General features: G+C 39.6%; 1 protein-coding gene across 1 annotated transcript; it reads right to left on the minus strand.

Moving 5' to 3' along the window:
- Window positions 1-1,253: 1,253 nt before the first annotated feature.
- Window positions 1,254-9,199, minus strand: unc45b (unc-45 myosin chaperone B). Its single transcript, XM_078249699.1, has 19 exons — window positions 9,038-9,199; window positions 8,891-8,927; window positions 8,596-8,771; window positions 8,215-8,304; window positions 7,909-8,076; window positions 7,523-7,688; window positions 7,153-7,323; window positions 6,852-7,023; window positions 6,412-6,712; window positions 6,031-6,125; window positions 5,604-5,745; window positions 5,378-5,518; window positions 5,164-5,291; window positions 4,800-4,866; window positions 4,508-4,621; window positions 4,028-4,143; window positions 3,773-3,890; window positions 3,460-3,615; window positions 1,254-2,388 (listed from the first exon to the last, which is right to left on the minus strand). The coding sequence occupies exons 1-19, from the start codon at window positions 9,197-9,199 to the stop codon at window positions 2,116-2,118; spliced, it is 2,793 nt and encodes a 930-aa protein (XP_078105825.1). The 3' UTR covers window positions 1,254-2,115.
- Between the last annotated feature and the right edge of the window lie 9,082 nt (window positions 9,200-18,281).

Here is an 18,281-nt window from a genome sequence, read left to right on the forward strand (position 1 = left end):
TAGCACACTTGTTTTCATTGGTCATAAATGTGCAATTAATTAATTTTGACATTGCCTAAATATTTGTTACAGAAAATTCATGATTTTCTCCTAATAGCTTCCGTGTGCCCCAGTGACTCCAAATCAGTAGCTTACACCTCTCATGGATTTTAGGGCTTCTTCAATTTTTATTTCCAGTGTAGTATAATAGGCTCATACAGTTTTGTAGTGGAATCACTGGTACACCTTACGTGGACGCTTTTGAAAAAAGTTAATGATGAGCACTAAAATCTAATGTGAAGAGGTATGCTATATTTGGCCAGTGTAGTACTAATTTCCGGTATTGATTTGGAGCCACTGGGTTATTTTATTGTTGTTGTTTTTAAGTCTGTAAGAGATGTTACTGAAGAATAGTCTTCTGGATGAGTCACAATTGTGACCGCTGATATGCAAAACCATATAGGCCTGCCACCAAAATTGCGGTCAAGTAGATAATTGAGTCATTAAAGAGAATATGAAAAAAATAACTTTTACTTCCCTATCTAAAACTAGAATTACAATGTGTTAAAGGCCTATCTGTAATAATAAGTGCAATCATTATGGGCAGTTTTAACATACACACAGAGTCAATGATCTACTGTATTTGAGTCAATTTAGTCCTTCACATGATTACACGAGTTACATAATTTACAGTATCTTGAAAGTACAATGAGAAGTGACCAACTGTCACATGCATTTTTCCATCAGAAGTCTTCCTGGCAGACACCCTGCACTCTGATTCACCTCAGCAGCAAAATCCCATAACACCCACGACAATGATTGTCAAAGCAGTTCTAAGTTAAAACCTTAACCATAACAGTTATATAGCCTATGAATTATGGCATGAACACAATGTAATTTTTAAGGAACACCTGAGATCCCAGCATGCATATTATGGGGGGGCATTTTTAGGCCTTTATTCAACAGGACAGCTGAAAACATGAAAGGGGGGAGAGAGAGGGAATGACATGCAGCAAAGGGCTGCAGGTCAGAGTCAAACCCTGGCCCTCTGCGTCGAGAAGTAAACCTTTATGGGCACCCGCTCTATTAACTGAGCTATCAGGGCACCTCCCAGCATGCATTTTTGAGTTACAAAACCTCTCTGAACTGAGGCGTTGGCTAAGATATTGAACATAAGATAGGAAACGGTTTGCCAGAGATGTCTTTTTAACACCATCAAAAAGGTCCAAACTCAGTTAAACAAAAATAGTGGTATTACTGGTATTAATGGTATTAATGGTGAAGTTAAATGCTGTAAAACACCTTTCATTCTGGCTTTACAGAGAAGGCCCTAAAGGATCCCAAGGTATAGAATTATAAAAGAAACAGTGAGGGTAAAGATGGTAACAGGAAGACAGGAAATGGCGGTATGTTCCAGTAAGCAAGATGCATTTCTTTAGAAAATGTGTCACAAATTCTCTTGCTAGATGTCTGCAATTTACAGGAAGTTGGTCTGAAACATTTGGGGGCAACTGAGTTTAACAAAAAGTTCTCAAAAGGGCAAAGCAAGTTACTGAAGTAAGTTGTTTAATTTAAAAGCCATTTATTACAGTCAGATCTTTCTATTGTTACTGGGTTTAATCAATGTAGTACTTTACTTAGCTCACCTAGTTTTTTTCAAACTCTGTACGTTTTGCATTTGGTCATTAAAAAAAATAATGCAATTGCCTTTCATGTATTCATCTGCAAAGCAATATTTCCACCATGTGCTGAGTCAAGTCACAAGCTGGGCTGTCTTATATTTCTGTTTATGAAAATGTGTCCCTCCTAAGAAAAACAGTGGAAAAACCACAAAATGGTCAGTCTTTAAACATTAATTCACAGCACAAATATAAATAATACATTTCTTCTTCTCAAAACAAAGAAGAGATGCTTCCTGGTGGGAAATCCCCATCTTATTCTACTACAAAAGCCCCAAACAGCTTATGTAAAAAAACAAACACTGATTTATATTGTGAGAGATTATTTAAGAGATTTGAAGTCAGGTTGGAGAATACTTTCATATCTTTGATGTGGGGGAAAACATTTGGAAAACAAGTGTCTATTTAAAGGAAATAAAGAAGGATGTCCATTGTTGTTTTTCTTGTTGTCAGCAATTTAAGAAGGGCTAGTGAACGGTTTGATGAGACCAAGATCCATAGCTTTGACCAGGCATGTGCGTGCTGCATCGATGGCCCCCTGTCTCCTGGGATTGTCCTCCGCCTTGCCAATCACTGTGAGGATTTCCAGCAGCTCACTCTCGATCAGCTTCTTGGCCAGCTCATTGTCGTCTGAGTTGAGCAAGTTGTAGACAATCACGAGGCCACGATGCTGAACATTAGGGTTGGTATGGAGACACAACCTCTGCAGGATCTCCAGCCACTGGGTGGTCTGTTGGGAGAGATCAGTCAGTTGACATTTGAAAAACTGAAGCTTTGTCAGAAAAAAATATCCTTTGATGATGTAATACTGACGTCATCAGCGTTCTCGCAGTTACTTTTTCATAAGCCCAACAAGCTAAATATATTAGGTTGTTTTGTGAGACACCACAAAAGTGCATCAAAAGCACACAAGTGTGTCACAAAAGTAAATTTTGTAATAAAGTAGTACTAAATAATTACATAATGCATTTGTAATCTTAGTTCTCCCAAATTAACTCTCTTTTTTACTGCAAATTAGTCAACATAAATGTAAAATGCATACAGTGGCACAAAGAGTGACACGATGCACACACACACATGCATTTTGTCTACACAATGCATCTCTTGCCATGCAACTAAAAAAAGCAACATTGCGTGATGGCTCAAACAGAACAACCAGGAAGTTAAAGCATCAGTGTCATCGTATCCCCCTATGACACTCAATTCATATTCAACTGGGACCTTGACTCATTTAGTAAGGTTGAACGTTCCATAAGAAATATGGAAGAAGCAGATGCAGTGAGCTGCAGTGTAGTTCAGTGTCACAAAGGCTAGTAGAGACGTTATACTCTTCAACGTGTAGGACAAGGAGGTTGCCCTTCTCAGTGGAGTGCTAGACCGAAAATCCAATAAGCATGTTCCTAAAAAAGGTAGCATATCTCAGATTTAAAGTCGAGGGGGATAAAATACTCAAATTCATGCCTCTGATGAAGGTATGTGTTGAAACGCATAGCGTGAGCCAAATAAACAAGTGAACTGTAAGTATTTTGTCCTTCTCGACTTTAAATGTGAGATGTGCTACCTTTTTACTTTTATTTGGAACATACTATTAGAAACATGTTGTGTCTTGCGTTAATCAGGTTATTTCTTCTTGTGGATTATGCCAGGTTTTGTAAAGTTATCAGTTCCAGAGGGAGAGCTAACCAGGGAATTTCTGGGCATTTTTTCATAGTAGGACACACATGCTTTCAAACCAGACTCTGACGGGACACAATAATTCATATTCTGCAGTAAAAGCTCTACTGAACGCTGTTGTACATACCACCAGGGTCAGTTTCTTGCAGAGCTTCTTCTCAGCAGCAGTAAGCATGGCGAGAGCTCCAGCTGCAGCTATCTGAAGATTGTCGTCATCCTCGCCACATAGCAGTATCATTAGCTTCAGCTTATCATTACCATCTTCCAGATAACGGTCTTGGACCTAAGACACACAAAGTGGACATTTTCAGTGCACCCACACGCATACATACACACACACACACACACACACACACACACACACACACACACACACACACACACCTGTTGTACACGTGTTTTCACATTATTGCGTGAGACTTTTAAGCTACTGTTCTCACCTGTTTACATGTAACAAGGTTGCACATGCATTCAGTGGCAGCCTGTCTGATCTGGTCATGATCCTCAAACATGTAGTTCTCGATCTCTGGCAGAGCTTTCTCTTTCAAAATTTTTACTCTACAAAACAGATGCAGGTTAGGGTGAAACCCCACAATAAGGCAAAATCTGCAAGCTGCAGTGAAGTCATGTAGAAAATGAGCTACTACTGTGAGCATCACAGTGAACTAATGTAATGCGCTGGTGAAAAATGTTACCTTAGTTTTTCACTGAAACCAGCCAAGTTGGTGAGGCCTTTCAGAGCTTCGTAGTTCTGCATTCCGTCTTTGTCTGTTTGGAGGAGGCTAATTAAAGGTCGCACCACCTCATACACCTGTCAGCCAAGAAAGGCAGAAGATTGAATTTTAACTACCATGAGGCAAATATCAAGTCAGCAGAGATACATACATACATACTGAATTCAGAAACATACTTCTGAAAGTGAGGAACAATCAGTAATGATACTTATAATATTAACCACCAGCAGCACCAATAAGACAATCAGAAACAGATGTTCTATCTTCTCCGAGCATATAAGGAGACAAAGAAACATAGGCAAAGGAATGCAATGTCAGAAGTGAAAAAAGTTGCAGTCAACGGGTGATTGCAATGTGGTTCCTCATTCCCCTTCCCCCCACTGTATTATCAAAGGGGACTTCCATAGAAATGACCAAAACAACTACTGTTGTATGTCTTACCCTCTCACCAGGGAAGGCGATTTCTGGGTTGGAAATAGCTGCAATCTTGGCAAGGGCGTGGCTGGCCCTCGTCTTTCCAGCATCTGTCCCTTCCAGAGCAAGTGGTATCAAAGCCTGAGGGCACAACCACAAGTTGTGTTTTTTTAATTAACAGTAGTGATATTTTGCAACAGTTTTTGTCCAGTTAATGTTTGTCCAGATTACTGGGGATTCAATTGTGGAACAGGTGAAAAGATCTTCTGTGACTTTGTGAAATGTCATAGATTCACTTTTTAACAAACCTATCACTCACCTTTCCCCCACCCTGGGCTACAATTATACCACGATCTTTGGGATCCTGTGACAATGCCAAGAATACCCTGAAGATAAAAAAAAAAATAATGTAATGAAAATAGGATCAACAGTCATATATTTCTAAGCAATGTTGCAATTTAATTTAAAAATAAACAAAAAGGTATTGTCTGTGAGGTGATGAAAATACACTGTATAAAAATGGGAATGGCATGACTGAAATTAAAAAGCCATTAGTTTTCATCAGCTAAACTGTAGCTGTCATGATGTGATTCACAACGTGTTGATGAGTCATATGTGTTTTGGTAATTCCAGTAAGTACATGACATCATTGATGGCACATCTTTATGTTTTTGTAGTCCCACCTTGCCAGCATCTCCTTGGTCTGGTTGGTCAGGATGGTGCTGTCAGCTTTCACCATGACAGCAAGAGCTGAAGTGATTCCAGCCTTCAGCAGCCTTTTCACTCTCTTGTCAATAAAGTCCTTCTTGTCCTGAGAAAAGAAAATATGCAATGTGTGTGTCAATTTACATATTATCTGCTATATAATGGTTTTGATTTCTTTCCTTCCTCGTTTACCTTGGGGTGCTGCTCAGGCACATGCTGCTTTGAGAACTTGGCAAGTTGAACAAGCTCAGGCATGATTTCTTTCTTTTCATAGCTGTTGGTGCAGTTAACCAGGGTGCAAGCAACCGCATATATAATTGTCTTATCTGTAGACTAAAAACACAGAAAAAGCAGTGAGGTTTTTCCTAATGTCTAATCAGATACACTGTATGTTTCTTTCTGTCTGTTACTTTCATACTTTGGCTAGTTCAAACATGGCTTTCAGGGCAGGCTCATCTTCAACAAAGTCATCTTTCACGTCAGCATCATTAGTCAGATAAGCTAGACCCTCGATAGCCCACTTCCTTGTTTTTGTATCAATCTGGGGATTACAGAGCCACCTAGAAGAGTAAAAAAGGGAAACATTTAACAGTATGTGTATTTCGTGATGCTGTGAAGTGGAACAATTGCAAGGTACAGTCATATTCTGGTAATGTATACATATTGAAAGGACTTATATCCAGGTTGCATCAAGATTTAATATGAACTAATTAGGTATTTAGAATACATGTAAAGAAAATACTGATGCTAGAATCAGTTTCCTCACAAATTTTCTACATTTGTTCTATTAATATGGCAATGACCTTTTGATTCTAGCCACTTTAACAGTCTGTGTGAGTACTCACTTTCTGCACTGCTTGGCCAGCTTCTCTGTGGAGCCCTCTGCAAACTGCCTTAAAGCGTAATCATCCCCTCCAGCTGAACCCAGTTTACAGAGACCCTGGAGAGGACATGGACATGTTAATGCATACCAATCAAACACAGACAAAATCTAGAAGTTGTATAGTCGGAGGTTTTTATGTTCTCTTTGTATCAAAGTAAACAACGAGACTTCTGTGCCCATCAGTAGCTGATCACTGTTTTCACTTTTACTGCCTTAATGTACTTCTAACTTTGATGTTTTCATAATATGTTGCTTTGTTATTGTTTATTGTGCGTGGGCTGTGGCCAAACATCGTTTAATAATAAAGTTCTACTCTATTCCATTCTTTCCTTGCCACACTCACCACCAGCGCACGGATTTTAATCTTCTCGTTCTTGGTCTTCTTGTAGATGTCCTTAAGTAGTGACACCCCATTGGTGATGATGAAGGAGGCGCGGCTCATCTTCGAGGAGGAATGGATCAGCGCCTCCACAGCCACCATCTGGTCCACCTCACGTTCAGAGCCACAAAGTGCCACCATCATTTCCATTATGCCTTGCCGTCCAACCAGGGCGTTACCAACATCAAACGGACCCTGAAGCAGCCCTGAGATAGTGTTGACAGCATGAATGGTCTTGTCCATGTCATTGGGGTCAATTTTGGATCTGTGGAAAAGGAAGGGAGGACAAGGAATGATAAAAAAAAAAGCATAAGAGATGGCCTCAATTATGTTGGCTTGGTCTCCATTTAAAAAGTCCTGGCTACAACACTGGTAAATGGTGAATCTGAGTTTTATGGACATACTTGATATATTCATCACAAATGTCCCTGAAGTTGTTTCTCTCTGGGTCACATATGAGGTCGTCATAGAGCTTGTCGAGAAGCACGCTGGCAATCAGCTGTGTGTTCTCTGTCATGGGCAGCTGGTCTGGCAGTTCGGGAACCTGACCACACACCTTCAGGATCTTCTTCAGACCTGGAGAACAAACACATACAGTATATGCATATATACATATATGTTAAATACACTTTGTCAGGGAGTCTGGGATGCAGCAAAGGACTGTAGCTCAAACCATATAAGTGGCCCGATGCAGCTCTGGCTCACCATGGTCAATAGTGAAGAGGGTCCTGGAGTTGTCTTTCTCTTTCTTGGTAGTGCGAGGTACGTTCCTGCTCAGGAGGTTAAGTGCCTGGTCTCTGCCATGGCCAGGCACATTCTTACTTGCAACCATCTCCAACAGAGAGAGGAGGATGGTTTTTAGGTCTTTAGATGGATCTGCAGATGGACAGATGATATAAAAGAAATTGTGTCAGTAGAGCTGTGAAAAAATACTTATTACTAGCCATTTTCGTTTTACATTCTGTCTGATACTATGGGGGTTTGATTGAAGATTAAGAATTAAGCTCTGAATCAGTTTCCGTACTAAAATCTTCTTTTTGTTACAGGTATGGATGATTCATAGATTCAGTCTTACCTAAAACCAAGGCCTCTTCTTTCCCATATTCCCTTTTATCTCCACCAGTGAGGGAGTCATTGATGCACTGGAAGAGGTTGCAGGTTGCCAGTGCGATCTCCTCATTGTCAACAGCCATGATGCTGCACATCTTATCAACGCCCACCATCTGAATAATGGCCATGGCCTGTTTAGGGGTAGTGAAAAGAAATAAACACTAAGTACATTCTGTGAAATGCAAATAATATTATTAAGTTTATCTAATGGCATCATATGGGTAGAAGTAGTACTTTTAAATTCTGATTGTGTTTGGAAAAAGGCTACACAGTTGGTGCAGTTGTCTTGCCATGACATTTTTCATTCTCACTTTCATTTTGCCTTTGACTTGATTCATTTTTTATGCTCACCCGTGCTTTGTGTCCTGTGCACATTCCTGACAAAGTACGAACAGCAGCCAGGATCATTTCTCGTTTGCCTGACTCTATCATGTTGAGCAACAGAGGCACTCCGTTATTCTGGAAGATTCTCTCTGCTCCGGCATCCTCTCTTGACAGCACAATCAGGTTGTTGGCAGCCTAGACATAAAACCATAAGTAGCAGAAGTGAAACCACAACTGGGCATATATATCCACATGCAAACAACAACAACATTGACACGCAAACAATAAAAAAAGAAAGGTCAATCAATGTTTTTGCTTCAAAATAATACCCACTCTTTCCCTCTTTTCCGTTTCCATTTCGTCATCAAGGAGAATGTCAAACATGTTCTGTACCCTCGAATCTGTGGAGAATGTTGTCTTGAGCTGTGGAGAATCAAAATAAGAACTCTTATCATTTCCTGAGGCTGGCATGTCCAAATCCATTACTTTGTGGTTCAGTTTAAGTCCATCTGTCACTTTTTATTAGTATCAAAAAACATTTATTTATAATGCCACAACCAAAAAAATCTCAAGTAATCAGATTTTTCAGCAATACGATGTTGAATGCAAATAGCAGTGTTGATTTAGTGTTGCTGAATGCATTTACGCAAAGTAAGTGTGTAGTATTTCATATGAACTTATGTGTGTGAGTGTATTGTTCTTTTTAATGCTGACCTTGGCCTGGATGTCTGCTCCTAGCCTGCGGAGAGTCTCCAGGAAGGTCTTATTCTTTGGTTCAATGGTGGCACATCTCTGCACATCTTTGAAGGCCATGTCCAGTTTTCCTAGTTTCTCCAGAGCTTGGCAACGCCGGTACAAGGCTTTAATATCTGCTGCATCAACATCAATTGCTATAAGAGAGGAAGAAAGCGTTATAATGAGCTTGTGGCCTTTGGTTTAAGTTCATGTTTATTTGATTTTGGTGTCATTGCTGCTATTATTTGGTTTGATTCTGTATGTATTACTCTACCTTTAGATGCATCAGATGCTGCATTGGCATAGCTTTCCTGTAAGAAAACAAGAAACATCTAAATAAAAGTCTAAATGTGCCAAAGAAATTGCAAATATAATCTATTTGGTATATGTTTGTTTTGTGCTGCTTTACCTAACTGCTTACCTGTTTTAGGTAGCATGCAGATCTGTTCCTGTAAATGACAGCAAGCACTTTTTTGTCCTTGCACGCCTTTATGGCTTTAGTGTAGCACTCAATAGCCTTGTCTGTTTCTCCTGCCTGGAAGTGTTTGTTTCCCTCATCTTTTAACTGGATCGGGTCTCCCATCTGGTAGAAATAGGGATTATCAGTTATGACATAAAATCTACAGATCACGTTACTTTGTTTTTTTTAAATGTATAATCCAACCTGAAGGTCAACACTTATGTTTCATCATAACAATTTCAGTGTCATCAGTCAATCAAAAGTAAATGCAGTATTTTAACTTTAACAAAGCCACCACAGCTTCATACCCAAACCACACATTTCAATCACAGAAATTCTGGATGCATATTTTAAACAAGCTAACAATTAAAAACCAATTTGCAGAACAGTTTTACACTTCTTGTCATTTCAAAGGTAAAAAGCATTAGAATAGAAGTAAAGAATCAGTTCAAAACCTCTACGTATGGCGTGTATGTGTATGTACAGACCCTTATTTTACATTCATCCTGGAGAATAGTAATCTGGGAGCATAATATTAGGTAAAACTACTGCATTAGAAATGTTTTTATTCTTACCCTTGTTGGTAATAATCAGTGTCCTGCTGACCTGGGTCTCTCGTAGCAAATGGCCATGCACATGTTATCTCTAACTTTAAATGGCCTCCCCTCAGGCCTTATTTGGGCATGGCCTCGTACCCCAGTTGGAGCCTTGCAACAAATGCCATGTTCCCAATTGACAGACACCATCTCCTATCATCTAGGCACAGTTTATCCCCCTACTTATCCTAAGTACGCACTACATATCTGAATGTCACTCAAATGAAGAAAAAAAACCCTATAGATCTCTGTTGAAGTTGTACAGTACCTTTACGATTGTGTGTTGTGTCTCTTGCTCGGCATAGACGGTCTGGATCTCTAGTCCCTAATGTTTGTTACAAAGTTTTTCTGTCTTATGGTACCTCCCCCAACAACACCTCATTTATATTTACAGTGGATCTCAGTGAGGTTCGACAGAACCAAGGTGGACCATCCACACATAGGGGTTAACTACATGCACAATAAAAATTCCAAAGAACAACTTTGTACCAAAGGTCATTATTATATATATATATTGTAAGACCATGATTACTTGTGTTGCAACAGATATAAATCCAGTGTCTTTGAATTATCCAAGCCTTTAGGAATACAATTTATTTTCCATTCAATGAAGTCTGTGAGAGTGACCCCCTAAAAGATGGTCTGCTCCTGATAAGGTCTATTTAGGGCACAGACAGCTGAGAAGTCACCAGCAAATGCCTGACGCAAAAGTGGCGGGAGGGGGGTTTAAAAGAGGTGTGTGTATAGAGACAGTGGGTGGGTGGGGTGGGGGGGTTGACTGACAGCTGCATGACCACAGGGGGACCTAGTAGCTTCTAGAAAGATCTTGAGCCCTGTGACATGGGCTTAGACATTTTGTTGTGATGGTTGGCGTAAGGGTCAGGGTTAAGAGAATGCATTATATCAAGACTTATAAAACACATTAAATTAGTGTCTGGAAGTCACATTGTTGGGTGTGTGTTAAATACAACACAATACAAGAGAACGAAGCGATATTGTAGTGAACTGGTGAACTGCTCAGTGCATGCAGATTCAGGTACAGGTTGCAGACCCACAGTGATTTTGAATAAGAATAGGCATGTAGACATAAATAATACATAGGCCACATAAGAAAAAAGAAGAGATTAGAATATTTCATTCAGAATTCATGAACCATTCTTTGATCTCATTATTCACTGTGATACTCAAAATCACATGAGGAGGCGAAAATATGCTGTGTCTTTTTTGATTTTGAAAGCTCAACCACCTTCTTTGTTGTGCTGGCCACTCTGATGGCTAAATGCTGTCATCTCTCTTGTTATGTTTTGATTGATTGAAACAAGTATAAGTAAAATCCTGTAAAAAATGCCACTTTGAAGAACAAAGCAGTTACTGTGTTCCAAGACAGTAACTAAGTGTCACTGGAAATGTACATAGGTATAAAGACTTGCCTCCATAATGGCCTAAATAAAATGTATGAAAATCATACAATGTTTGGTATTTGTCTAACATGTCTGTGGCCAACTTTATTTCATATACTGTTTAAACATTTAAGATATTATATATATTAGCTGTATGTGAGGTGTACATACAGTGGTGTGAAAAAGTGTTTGCCCCCTTCCTCATTTCCTGTTCCTTTGCATGTTTGTCACACTTAAGTGTTTCGAACATCAAACCAATTTAAACAAAAGTCAAGGACAACACAAGTAAACACAAAATGCAATTTGTAAATGAAGGTGTTTATTATTAAAGGAGAAAAAAAATCCAAACCATCATGGCCCTGTGTGAAAAAAGTGATTGCCCCCTTGTTAAAACATACTATAACTGTGGTTGTCCACACCTGAGTTCAATTTCTCTAGCCACACCCAGGCCTGATTATTGCCACACCTGTTCACAATCAAGGCATCACTTAAATAGGAGCTGCTTGACACAGTAAGGTCCACCAGAAGATCCTTAAAAGCTACACATCATGCCGAGACCCAAAGAAATTCAGGAACAATTGAGAAAGAAAGTAATTGAGATCTATCAGTCTGGAAAGGGTTATAAAGCCATTTCCAAAGCTTTGGGAATCCAGCGAACCACAGTGAGAGCCATTATCCACAAATGGCGAAGACATGGAACAGTGGTGAACCTTCCCAGGAGTGGCCGGCCGCCCAAAATTACCCCCAAGAGCGCAGCGACGACTCATCCAAGAGGTCACAAAAGACCCCACAACAACGTCCAAAGAACTGCAGGCCTCACTTGCCTCAGTTAAGGTCAGCGCTCATGCCTCCACCATCAGGAAAAGACTGGGCAAAAATGGCCTGCATGGCAGAGTTCCAAGGAGAAAACCACTGCTGAGCAAAAAGAACATCAAAGCTTGTCTCAATTTCTCCAGAACACATCTTGATGATCCCCAAGACTTTTTGGGACAACATTCTGTGGACCGATGAGACAAAAAGTGGAACTCTTTGGAAGGTGTGTGTCCAAGTATATCTGGCGAGAAGGAACACTGCATTTCATAAAAAGAACATTATACCAACTGTAAAATATGGTGGTGGTAGTGTGATGGTCTGGGGCTGTTTTTGCTGCTTCAGGACCTGGAAGACTTGCCGTGATAAAAGGAACTATGAATTCTGCTGTCTACCAAGAGATCCTGAAGGAGAATGTCCGACCATCTGTTCGTGTACTCAAGCTGAAACGAACTTGGGTTCTGCAGCAGGACAATGATCCTAAACACACCAGCAAGTCCACCACCGAATGGCTGAAGAAAAAACTAAATGAAGACTTTGGAGTGGCCTAGCCAAAGTCCTGACCTGAATCCTATTGAGATGTTGTGGTATGACCTTAAAAAAGGCCGCTCATGCTCGAAAACCCTCTAATGTAACTGAATTAGGACAATTCTGCAAAGATGAGTGGGCCAAAATTCCTCCAGGACGCTGTAAAAGCCTCATTGCACGTTATCGCAAACGCTTGGTTGCAGTTGTTGCTGCTAAGGGTGGCCCAACCAGTTATTAGGTTTAGGGGGCAATCACTTTTTTCACACAGGGCCATGATGGTTTGGATTTTTTTTCACCTTTAATAATTAACACCTTCATTTACAAATTGCATTTTGTGTTTACTTGTGTTGTCCTTGACTATTGTTTAAATTGGTTTGATGTTCAAACACTTAAGTGTGACAAACATGCAAAGGAACAGGAAATGAGGAAGGGGGCAAACACTTTTTCACACCACTGTACACGGGACAGTTCAGGTTGCAGTCCATTGGAGAATATTTCCAAACCCCTGACTGTCCATAAGATAAAATCAAATGCATGCCATATAAATTATGATCAACCACTGTTAAGATTAAAAGTGGATTAAGAAAGTGTCCTGTTAGTTGTTGTTTTTTAAAACATCTTTTTTTTTGCATTTTAGGGCTTTATTTATATAGGACAGCTTGGGCTTGAAAGGGGAGAGAGAGGGGGAATGACATGCAGCAAAGGGCCGCAGACCGGAATCTAACCCACGGCCGCTGCGTCAAGGAGTAAACCTCTTCATATGGGCACCTGCTCTACCAGGTGAGCTAACCAGGTGCCCATGTCCTGTTCATTTTATATGGTAACTGTTGTGCTTTCTGACTTTACATACTTTGTATGAGTACTGGTAGGCCTAAAAAATCACATTTGGTCCATCTGTTTTCCAGAGAGGTCACTGCCTATTATATTTCTTATGCGTCTGCATTACACCTCCCAGTGAAACTCTTCCCCGGCAGGGGAAACAAACTGGACCTCTCTAGGTCAACAGAACAGTTTGCAGTGACAGGGATAGCAATGCATAGTCATTCCAAACTGGGCAAAAATTGCAGCAATAGATAAAACATTTGCACATGAAAGTTACTTTGCCCACTGGTTCTCAGATAGCCTCTGATTTACCCACTGTGTCAGAAAATTGCTCCTTGCCAGAGTCAGTTGATGTCTGGTTTCACACACACACACACACACACAAAATTGAAAGAAAAAAAAATGCTATTTCCATTTGTTCGTTTCGTGGTTCAAACGAAAAAACAAACTATCAACTTAAATATCTCTTAACTAACAAAGTGAGAGAAATTTCCTACAAATTGATTCATAGATTTGATCCTCCAAAAGTATATCTTACTAAGAGGCTTAAAATGACATTGATACTGATTGCTCCTTTTGCTCTAACATGCCTGAAACTGCTCTGCATCTATTTTGGAATTGTGCTCATACTGTGAAGTTTTCGTCTGATGTCCTTTGTTTCATTCAAGAACATATCATTGTTAATTTCTCCTTCACCTATAAAAATGTGCTTGTGTTTTATGATTTCAGAAAGGAGGAGGTTAATCATTATTTTATTATAAATCTTATTTTTATTCTTGTCAAACTCCATATTCATAAATGCAGGTTTAGAAACTCTAAACCTTCCTTTGCTGCATTTCAAAATGAGCTTGACCATTATTTAGATAATATCAGACCCTCTTCTCTCTACTGTTTATAATGTAAGATGTGGGTGGCTTCATTGCTGAGCTATATGTGTTTCCACATAAGCTTTTATGTTTTATAGACGTGTGTCTATAGACGTGTGAAGTGTGTCTATGGACATGTGACGATAGACATGTGTGTCTAGATTAGAGGCCAAGATGGCGCCACTGCAAGATGTCTTTTTGGTGCTCTGGCAAATTTTTCTCTGCTCAAGACTTGAATTTGTTTGCCCAAGGCCAAGAGACATGTTAATAGTTTTCTACCGTTAAGAAGAACGTTATGAGGTTTGTTTGTGAAACTTTGACCCATTTTTGACTTTTCTGTGGGGGTTTTCGGAACTTTCGTCATCGACGACAGCGAGCTAGATTATGCTGTGAAGTGATGGTTAGCTTAAAGTTAGCTACTACTGCTGTCCGCTTGTTAGCTTGGCGTCTTAACTTGGGGAAATACCTCACTCTGCCGACATGTCGACTACTGAGGAGAAAATGGATGGGGCAGTGGGAAATCTGAAACAAGTATGACTATGCCAAAAAACAAACTGGATGCTGATGATAACATCCCTCTGAAAAAAGCACACCGTGAGGACCCCTAAAATGCTGTCCTGCCAAAGGGGCTAAAGTATCCCTATCAACAGAAATAAACTTTCGAAATTATCGTCATGGGAAAAATACGGTGATAACAGCTTTGACAGAATTTCAATGTCGATACATTTTCGATTAATCGTCCAGCCCTATGTTGAACACTGTTTTTATTTTGGAGGCTTTATAATATTTGGGGTTTGAAGAAAACTTCAGGAATATCATAAGTACATTCTATACTAACATCAATAGTTGCCCTTAGCACATGGCACTTCTTCTCGTTTTAAAGTCAAGCGTGGGACTAGACAAGGGTGCCCTATTTTATCCTTTTTGTTTTTGACATGCAGAACTTCTTAATTTGTTTATTGTTAACTGCGTTGGGGTCGAGGGTATGAACATAGGTGACCATGTTCTAACCATTAGCCAGCTGGCTGATGATACTTGTTTATTTCTTCAAAATGGGCTTCAGATACCCATCATTATAGATGCCGTTAAAACATTTTCTCTTGCATCAGGCCTCCCTATTAATAAAGATAAGTGTGAAATAATGGCTGTAGACGATTCTGATATCCTTTCAGTAGATGATATAAAGGTTAAAGGTCCCATGGTATGTAAATTTCACTTCATGAGGTTTTTTAACATCAATATGAGTTCCCCCAGCCTGCCTATGGTCCCCCAGTGGCTAGAAATGGCGATAGGTGTAAACCCAGCCCTGGGTATCCTGCTCTGCCTTTGAGAAAATGAAAGCTCAGATGGGCCGATCTGGAATCTTGCTCCTTATGAGGTCATAAGGAGCAAGGTTACCTCCCCTTTCTCTGCTTTGCCCGCCCAGAGAATTTGGCCCACCCATGAGAAAGAGAGAGATATCATGGCTTGCAAACAAGCAAGTGGCAGTTGGTCAAGACTACACCCCACCCTCCACCTTGCCCCCCCTCTCTCCTCCTCAATAGCATTTAAAGCTACAGACACAGAAATGGCACATTCTAAAGGCCCAGACACACAGAGCCAACGGCCAAACGTCGGCAGAAAAGGCAGTTGGGCTGATCAGTCTCCCTAAATTGGTCAGAAAAGTGCCTCGGAACACACCAAAGCGACGAGACGTAATACGTCTCCATAACAGCAAATGGCGCTAATCTGTATTGTCACCCAAAAATGAAAACCGGCAGCTGATTGGACGAACGCGTCACGTGGGTCTGGTTTCTCCGGAAATTGAAAGACAAACTGTCATGGTGGCTTGTTCAGAATATGATCTCATATTGTACTAAAATAGTTCACCAAAACGCGTTTCTTAAAACATTTTAAGCGAGAAATAGGCCATGCAGTTGTTGAATCTGTCGTCATTTCAGATCAACAAAGGTCAGTTTAAAAGATTTTGTCAGATTTTGAGAGACTCTAGTCACACTCATTCCGCTCCCCGTTTCCTGGTTAGCACTCTACCAATCAGATGGGTCATTTGAGTCCGACTGCCGGCAGTGCCCGCCCCGCCGATTATACATGTCAAATCGGCCAAAATGAAGGACGACGGCCCCTCGGATGGACGATGGCACGGAACACACCGAACAGACTTGAGTCACTGACCTCGTCAGACTGTCCAACGGCCGATTATCGGCTCTGTGTGTCCGGGCCTTAAAGGAAAGCTCATTGTGGGACTGGCTCTAGTGGCTGTAGTTCTGCACCAAGACTGAATTTCGGGAAATAGACTTCAGATACAGTATTAGGGGACCACTAAGGCCTATATAGCATCCAAAAAGCAGTATGTCATAGGACTTTTAAAAAAGTTATTAAGTTATAAAAATATTTGGGAATCACTATAAGTAAATCTACAGATGAAAGGATCTCTCAACATTTTTTACCTAAAGTTGAAAAACTAAAACCATTTTTAACTGTTGGTTGCAAAGAGACCTTACTGTTTTGGGGCGTGTTTTACTTTCTAAGGCGGAAGGCTTATCCAGATTGGTGTTTCCAGCTTCAGCTTTATATGTTGACCAGAAAACGTGTGCAGCTATTGACTCACTCTTATTCAAATTCATTTGGAAAAATAAAGTATATAAACAAGTATATAAAGAGGAAAACACTCATTAGATATTATTCAGAAGGAGGCCTTCATGTTTTGGTTTTGTTAAGCCATAAATAGAATTTATTATTATTTATTGGCTAAAACATTTTAGTTCAGAATTATTTATATATTTTATATATTCACCACTTGGTGTTTGACAAGTGTGGTGGATTAAGGTTTTTGCTTTCCTGTAATTTTCTCCCAGGTCAACTACCTGTCAAACTTGCCAACTTCCATAAACAAGCCCTTGAGACATGGAAGATTGCTTTCAAGCACAACTTCTCTCCACACACGTGTGTACATAGAAATAAGACCCTATTTCTTAAGGACTGGTATGACCAAGGTATTGTGATCATTTCTGAACTTCTAAATGAGAGGGGGGACCTAGCTACCTATGAAGAGTTTATCCATCACAGATTATTGGACATTTCTTGAACTCAACATTCCAGAGTTCTTAAAAGTATAGCCACTAATTTGCTGATTCTTATTAAAGCGTCATTTTCATATGAACCTTTCGTAGGGATGATTCCTAGATTGTGGCTGGGTGGAAAGGTTCTTGAGGAATGTTCTTGTAACAATGCTTATATCAGAAGTGTTATTACTTCTATTCAAAGTCAGGGTCCCCAATAAGGTTAAAGAAACTCATATTAAAATTTTACACAGTTATTATCCATGCAATGAATTTATTCATAAATTTAGATCCGATGTTTCCCCTGTATGTTCCTTCTGTAAAGAGGAGATTGAGTCCTTGTCTCATTTATTTTATGCTTGTACTCATTCATGTAACTTTTGGATGCAGATTTCTTTATTAATTTGGGAGACTCATAAGGTCTTGGTCCCTATAACAGAATGTATGGTCTTATTTTTGAAGGTAGAGTCAAATAACAAGGAAGTTGATGGCGTGATAAAATTGTTGTGTCTTTTAGGCAAATATCATATTCACAAGGCCAGATTTCTTCAGTTTCTTACCAGCAAAAACTTGTTTTAAGGTTAACTTCAGACATTCTTTGACTCTGTATGCAAAGTAGGCTAATTAAAAACAAAAAAGCTTTAGACTTCTCATCTCCTGAGGAACACTATAGACAACATTGCCACATGATTTAAGTTGGTTATTTTTATGAACTGAAAGCTGTATTTTTATGTGCACATTGGATAAAATACTCCTTGTACCGTTGGTTTTTTTTTTGTATTGTAAAAATACTGTGTTAATAAAGTCTGTAAAAAAAAAAAGACCCCAGCGACAGTCACTACACGTTACATTAACACACATCCTGGACTAATATATGCAGGCTGCACAAAACCGTACAGCCTTAAAAACAGTTACATTGTACATAATAGTCATAGTATCTTGCACATGTTTTTATTGTAATATTCCTATTCTATATTCATGTTCTTACATGTATCAGTATTGTGCTCTAGTGTTTATTGTTTATTCATTTTTCACATTTTTATTGTATGCACCAAACACACCAAGGCGAATTCCATGCAATAAATCTCATTCTGATTTTATTTTGAAAAATACAGGGCAGGAAA

This window comes from Sander vitreus, chromosome 5 (assembly GCF_031162955.1).
Source record: "Sander vitreus isolate 19-12246 chromosome 5, sanVit1, whole genome shotgun sequence".
NCBI lineage: Eukaryota > Metazoa > Chordata > Actinopteri > Perciformes > Percidae > Sander > Sander vitreus.